This window comes from Cibotium barometz, chromosome 9 (assembly GCF_041138505.1).
Source record: "Cibotium barometz isolate CiBa-2024 chromosome 9, ASM4113850v1, whole genome shotgun sequence".
NCBI classification, from domain to species: domain Eukaryota; kingdom Viridiplantae; phylum Streptophyta; class Polypodiopsida; order Cyatheales; family Cibotiaceae; genus Cibotium; species Cibotium barometz.
Window position 1 is genome coordinate 10,749,335 of NC_141054.1, and position 6,147 is coordinate 10,755,481.

The 6,147-nt window shown below is 37.5% G+C and overlaps 1 protein-coding gene across 1 annotated transcript; it reads right to left on the bottom strand.

Moving 5' to 3' along the window:
* Positions 1–4,099: 4,099 nt before the first annotated feature.
* LOC147635255 (high mobility group B protein 7-like) lies at positions 4,100–5,940 on the bottom strand. The gene is made up of 8 exons (XM_086802146.1): positions 5,653–5,940; positions 5,445–5,527; positions 5,216–5,282; positions 4,996–5,109; positions 4,770–4,827; positions 4,587–4,631; positions 4,399–4,482; positions 4,100–4,304 (listed from the first exon to the last, which is right to left on the bottom strand). The coding sequence occupies exons 1-8, from the start codon at positions 5,769–5,771 to the stop codon at positions 4,227–4,229; spliced, it is 648 nt and encodes a 215-aa protein (XP_086658272.1). The 5' UTR covers positions 5,772–5,940; the 3' UTR covers positions 4,100–4,226.
* Positions 5,941–6,147: the final 207 nt, after the last annotated feature.

Consider the following 6,147-nt stretch of genomic DNA (forward strand, 5'->3'; position numbering starts at 1 on the left):
TAGTGGGGTTCTGTCTATCATTAAGAAAGACTTAATGCCTACTATTATTGCTAACCATCCCAAATGGTGGTAGGATTCTAGTTATGGAGATTCAGTTAGATGAATAGAAGTTATGGCTAATCAACATATATGGGGCTCATAACCACAAAATCCGAGGGTAAATGTGGGAGTGGCAGTAAGTTGGACATCCAATGCCCTTGTATTCTGATGTGGGATTTCAATGTGGTTGAGAAGCAACTAGACAGATGTGGGGGAAGCACAGGGATTGACTCTGATGGATGGAAACTGGGGCCTTGGGGCTCTGACCCGGGACACCCTTACTTCAGTCTTCAATCTAGGGGGTCATCCTCTAGAATAGATAATCTTTTTTAGTCATCAGGCTTCATGGATGCCCCACACAATTTTTATCAAAGTGGAAACCTTCTCTGTGTTGTCTGACCCTATGCCTCTAATGTGGGATTGGCAGATAATTGAATGGGGGGAGGATGAACTTAGAAACTTTCCAATGAGAAAGCTGAGGGTAAACAACAAAAGTTGGGATGGGCTATTAGTTGAATTTTTTATAGCCTTTTGGGACTCTTTGAAAGAATGGATATGGGATACTTGTAAGAAGGCCTTCTCTTCAGGATAGTTAGATAATGATTTGAGAGAAGGGATGATAAAGTTAATCCCCAAATAGCCTGCTTGTACACTTTTTAGCCATTGGAGGACATTGATCGACAAGATCTTGGCAAAGGTCATAGCTCTGCAACCCAGCTCTACAAGAGGCAATCTCTAACAAACAACATAGGTTCATTAAAGGCAGATCCATTATGATAATATATTTGTAGCAAATGATAGGTAAAGATATAGCTTAGAGGACAAGCCAAGAGTGTGTAATCTTCCAGCTAGATATAGCGAAGGCTTATTATAGAATACATTGGTCATTTGTGGTAAGAGTGATGGAGAAGATGGGCTTTGGCTACAAGATTGTTTTTGTATTTATACTCTTATAGCTAGAGCACATTCTAAGCTATTATTAACTGGGAGACTATTTGGGGGCTTTGAAATCAGAAGAGCTATAAGACAAGGCTATCCTCTAGCTCCTTTATTGTTTGCTTTGGCATCTCATTCTCTGATAATAGCCTTAGAAGATGCTAGCGCGAAAAAGGGTCAATTTCTGGACAAACTTAGAAATGGGGAGCATCTGCTGATGACTCCCTGCTGTCTGCTATTTTTGAAAACTGACAAAAAGAATGTGAGAAATGCTCTACAATTAGTACAACCGTTTGCCAAAGCCTCTAGATCTAAGTGTAACATTCATAAATCCAAAATCATAAGTTTGATTGAGGAGGACAACTTTAATATGGAAAGATGGGAGTATGATGTCATCAAAAAAGGAAGGATCATTAGACACCTAGGGGTTCCTCTTGGGGTGGGAGTGAGCAACAAGGACCTGACAGATTGGGCAATTGAGAGATTCTATGCTAAGCTTAGGAAATGGGAAGGGGTCAAGGTGTCTGTCCATGATAGACTTGCCATAGTAAATACAGTCCTTAATGCTTATATATTGTTTATTTGCCATGTGTAAATAAAGTTTAAGAAATGTCATTGGAAAAGAATTATTGTTCCTATCAGAGATTTTCTATGAAGGAATGGTAACAATGGAAAAAAGGCTCTCTTGGTTGGCCTAGGATAAGGTTGCCTTACCCAAAAATCTTGGAGGTCTAGGGAAATTACATCTACCTATTCATGCTAAGGCAAGAGTGATAGTTAGCCTCCCTAAATTCCTCAAGCAAGAAAGAATCTGGGCTAAGATGCTGAAGTGCAGCTTAGAGGCAAATGGTCTAGATTAGACTAGAAGGAGAAATTATTATCTTTTGTTGCTCACTTGAAAGTAATGAACTCCCCTTTTTGTAAATTCCTATGGTCTAATTGGAAAGAGGCAATGGACCTTATTAGTTTGAATGGGTGTACCAAAGTTATTAAGATTCTCTATATCTGCTAGACTCATAAGTTCAAACCCCTTCTAGCTCTCCTTGATACAAAGACTTCTAGAAGATTGAATGATAGAGGTTTAAGGAAATTAAGGAACATTTAGGACTTCTCCCAAGCTAGTTGGAAAGAACTACAACTTGTGAGGGAGTTCAAACTACACAAAGTGAGGTTCAAATCTTGAGCTCAATATTGGAGGAGGTTGAGAAAAGCTAGTCTTCCACAACAATTAATGAAGCCTCTTGGTTTCAAGATTAAACATGGCTCCAAGGTCAAACTAGACAAAATCAATACTAAGACACTATATGAAGTGATGTGTAAAGGTGATATTAATGTTAAATATTGCAACAAAGTTTAGAGAGTATGCTAAAATCTGAACACCTAGAGAAAGAAGTGGAATCTGATCTGGGAAGCTTTGATCCCAATGAAAGCTCAAACTTTTCTGTGTGTAGAGTGTGTTTGTTGGCTTTGCCTCTTGGGTTTACTTCTCCTAAGGAATTTCACTATTAAGACAAGCCCCAAATATAAAACAACTATTAAAAAGGGGAAAACATGCTTTCTAAGATTGCCTTGCATTAAGGGGGTTCTAAGGGGAAATAGGTAAATGGGTAATAAGTAAATTGGGGGTGAGAGACTCTAGGGGGGATTGGTTACTAGGAAGATTATACGAGGTAGATGAGATTGATCTAACATTTCGTATTATAAGATATTGTTACCTATGGTTGTATTATAAGATATTGTTACCTATGGGGGTGGTCTAGGTTTCTAAAGATGATTTGATATTCAATAATGGGACCATTCATGGGGGTAGAGGCTACTAAAGTTATGCTCAAATGTGTGCATTTTCATTGGTCTATATACTATATTGATAAAATTAATAATAGGTTTGCTAAAACTATTCAAGAATTATAATCAAAAATTAAGTGATTCAAATGATGAGATGCTAATGCATATTAGGGTATCCTAATGTTATTTAACTGCTAGTAGATTTATACATGGAATGATGTCAAAGCCAAATCCCCAAAGTTTGGCCCAAATTAAAAGATGATATTTGAAGGAAAAGCAACCAAAAGATATATTTATGGCTTTGATTGAGAACTCCTTGGGAAGAAGACCAATAGTGAAGATATGGACCAAAGGGAAGAGACTTTGAAGAACAATCACCAAAAGGCTTCACCTTTGATGTGCTATTAATTACTTTTATACGATCGAGTTTTCATTTTTCTTGGGAAAGGTCCTTTTTGTATGGAAAGAGGAGATGTGAGACATGGTATATATGATCTTAATAGAAAGTGGGATTAAGGGAGTTGTCAAGCAAATAGTCTTTTGTAAAATCAATGACATTATTGTAGATATTAATATATTAATAAATTATTATTCCCAAAAAATAAAACTTTAATACCAATTAAAAATAAAGCTCACTAAACATTAACAAAGAGATTGGACCAATCAAGTGGTGGATCATAGACCAATACTCATGTGAGCTAGCATGATGAAAGCTAATCAAAAAACCATAAGAAAAAGTAGGATGAAGGTTAATCAAAAAAGCATAAGCACTTAGAAGATCAAGCTGAATGAGAAACATAATCAATTAACACAAAACATGAATAAACCATGTGCAAGAGCAAGATTCAAAAAAGGTAACATAAATCATATATCAATCACCAATTTTATTTCTAACAAAAAGATTACTTAAAAAACCATCCATGTTACATGTGGTTCTTGGTTGTAATCAATTATTTTTCTTTTGAGTGTACAATTACTTAATCAAAGTACATGAAATCTTGAGACCCACCAATCCACTCAATTAAACAATAAATGCAATGGTAGCATCACAACAGTAGAGTAAAGAGTCAAATGTACTAACCAATTGATCCCACATTCATTGCCAAAAAGAAAATTAATAATCATATGCAATAGACTCAAACTTGGGGAGCGAGGTTTCTAATGCAACAGCAATGGGTACTTTCTCCAAGAAGTAAAAGTATTAGATGACCCTTATTGCATAATGGAGCATGATATGCCAAATTATGACTTAAAGGCAACCATTTGAAATGTTGCAAAATACTCTTACAAGTTTAAGTCTAGCATTGAGCCACAGAAGGACATCAAGGGCCTGAACATATGAAGAGAAAAATCATCATTAAGAACTAGTCGAGATAGATTACAGTAGAAAAGCAAGGGCAGATTGAGATAGAATAAGGTATGATTAGTCAAGTGATTATGGAAGCTTTGGGGGAACAAGATAAAATCTATGGAGAGCTATCATCTTCTACAGGGTCATCATTTTCATCACATTTCTCCTCAACATCTTCAGGTGCGCTAGACTCCTGCATAGAAAAAGAATTGCAACGAAGGCCAAGTTAAGATAGGCACTGGTCAATTGAAGCATTTAGGCAAGACTAACAACTGCCTAATCATTACCTTCTTACTGGCTTTGAAAGCTATCAAAGCACTTTGATATTTCTCTTTCATAACCGCAGCCCTCTTAGTATAAGAAGCTTTTTCCTGCAAAGTGGCAAAAGGATTGTTTAAAACAATTCATATCCATGTGTTGTGATGACATTCAATCAAGTGCCCTCAGAATGATCGCTCGAAATAGATTAGAGTACCTCGTCAGACATTGATTTCCATTTCTCTCCGCCCTCTTTAGCAACCTGGTTAACAAAGCATAAGTAAGCATAAGCTCAAATTCTTGTATAGATATGCATAAGCCACAACCATTCTGTAAACAGTTTGGGAGCGGGAAAACTAATCGAAAAATTCGAGAGTTTCAATTTAAGATTTTTATATACCGCAGCAACGTTCTTTGAATCAGGATTAGCTTCTTTGTAAGTCTTCCGGAATTCATCCCTGAAATTAGAAAAAACAGGAAAAAAAAACTCTGGTCAAATATAGATTAATCTACAGGGATTTTACCCATTAATTTATTTATTTTTTAACTTGGAATAGTTGATTAAACACGTAATTAATCAAAAAATTATGAGTTGGCGCTCAGATTAAGAGAGAACAGCTGCATACAAGAACAGAAAGAAGGCGGTAGGAGGACGCTTTGGCTCGTTGGGATCCTTCTCCTTCATTACTTTCTTTTGTTTCTTAGATTTCTCAGAGTCTGCTTTCCTCTTCTGTGTCTTTCTGCATAGAGGGGGGGGGAAACGTCTTAGAAAAAAAACTAACTAAACTGAACACAGCTTTGGCAGGGTAGGGAGGAGGGATTCTCCTGACTATTATGTTTGCTTACTTGCTAGGAGCTTCGTTTTTTTCTTTAAGAGGAGGGGCATTTTCGACTGGATTTTCCACGGGCTTTGCTGCAGATATTAGAAACAAAAAAGCGAATTAGAGAACAAAAGATAACAACCCATGAAACGGAAAATGCCATTGGAGATGAAACAAGATATGATTCGTGATGAGAAAAGGGGAAAAGCATTTTCAAAAAACGGATTTTGTTAGGAAAACTGGATTAAATTTACCGAGGACTGGCTTGGTCTTGACTCCTTGCATGCAGTCGTGCATGTCTGCAGTAGCGGCTGGAATATCTTTGCTGCAAGAATCGCTGCAAATTTCCAAAGAATACAGAGATGGGGTGAATTCTTTTAAATTTATTTTTAAAAAAAAAACAGAGAAAAAAGGATCCGGAGGGCACAGAAAGATTGAAAAAATTGTGGGCGCAAGCATTACCATCGGATGAAGGCACTGCCATTGGAGCCGCGCTTCAAGATGTGGCTGGCGGAGGGGGAGGTTGCATCGACGCGTTTACGAGGCTTTGGCGCTGGGCTTTTGCAGCTGGTGCTTGCCATGGCGCTGTGTGTGTGTGTGTGTGTGTGTGTGAGAGAGAGAGAGAGAGAGAGAGAGAGAGAGCGCGTACGTGTAGAGGAATGTAAGCGCTCTTCCTGAACAGCAAACAGAGGACCATGAGAAATGGAGAGGGTGCGAGGGGGGGAAATGAGCTCTTCAAATGCAATTTCGGTGCAAAAATTCAAAAGAATGGAGGGAACCCACTGCCGCCACTGCTCTCAAATAAGGGCATTTTAGTGTATTTTTATCGGCTTGAATTAAGGGAAAAAAAACTGGCTGAGATTTCAAGTAGCCTTTATTTTAAGGAATGATTTTTCATATATATTTGGAAAACAATCACCCAATCGACTTAATACTTGTCGTTATTTTGATTGGTTG

What these genes read in the sequence shown, in the direction of transcription:
- LOC147635255 (XM_086802146.1), bottom strand. Translation starts at nt 5,771, where the DNA reads ATGGCAAGCACCAGCTGCAAAAGCCCAGCGCCAAAGCCTCGTAAACGC. An exon ending in GGCAGTGCCTTCATCCGATG is followed by an intron (nt 5,528 to 5,652) that starts GTAATGCTTGCG and finishes GGAAATTTGCAG; the next exon opens with CGATTCTTGCAGCAAAGATA. An exon ending in AAAAACGAAGCTCCTAGCAA is followed by an intron (nt 5,110 to 5,215) that starts GTAAGCAAACAT and finishes CCCTCTATGCAG; the next exon opens with AAAGACACAGAAGAGGAAAG.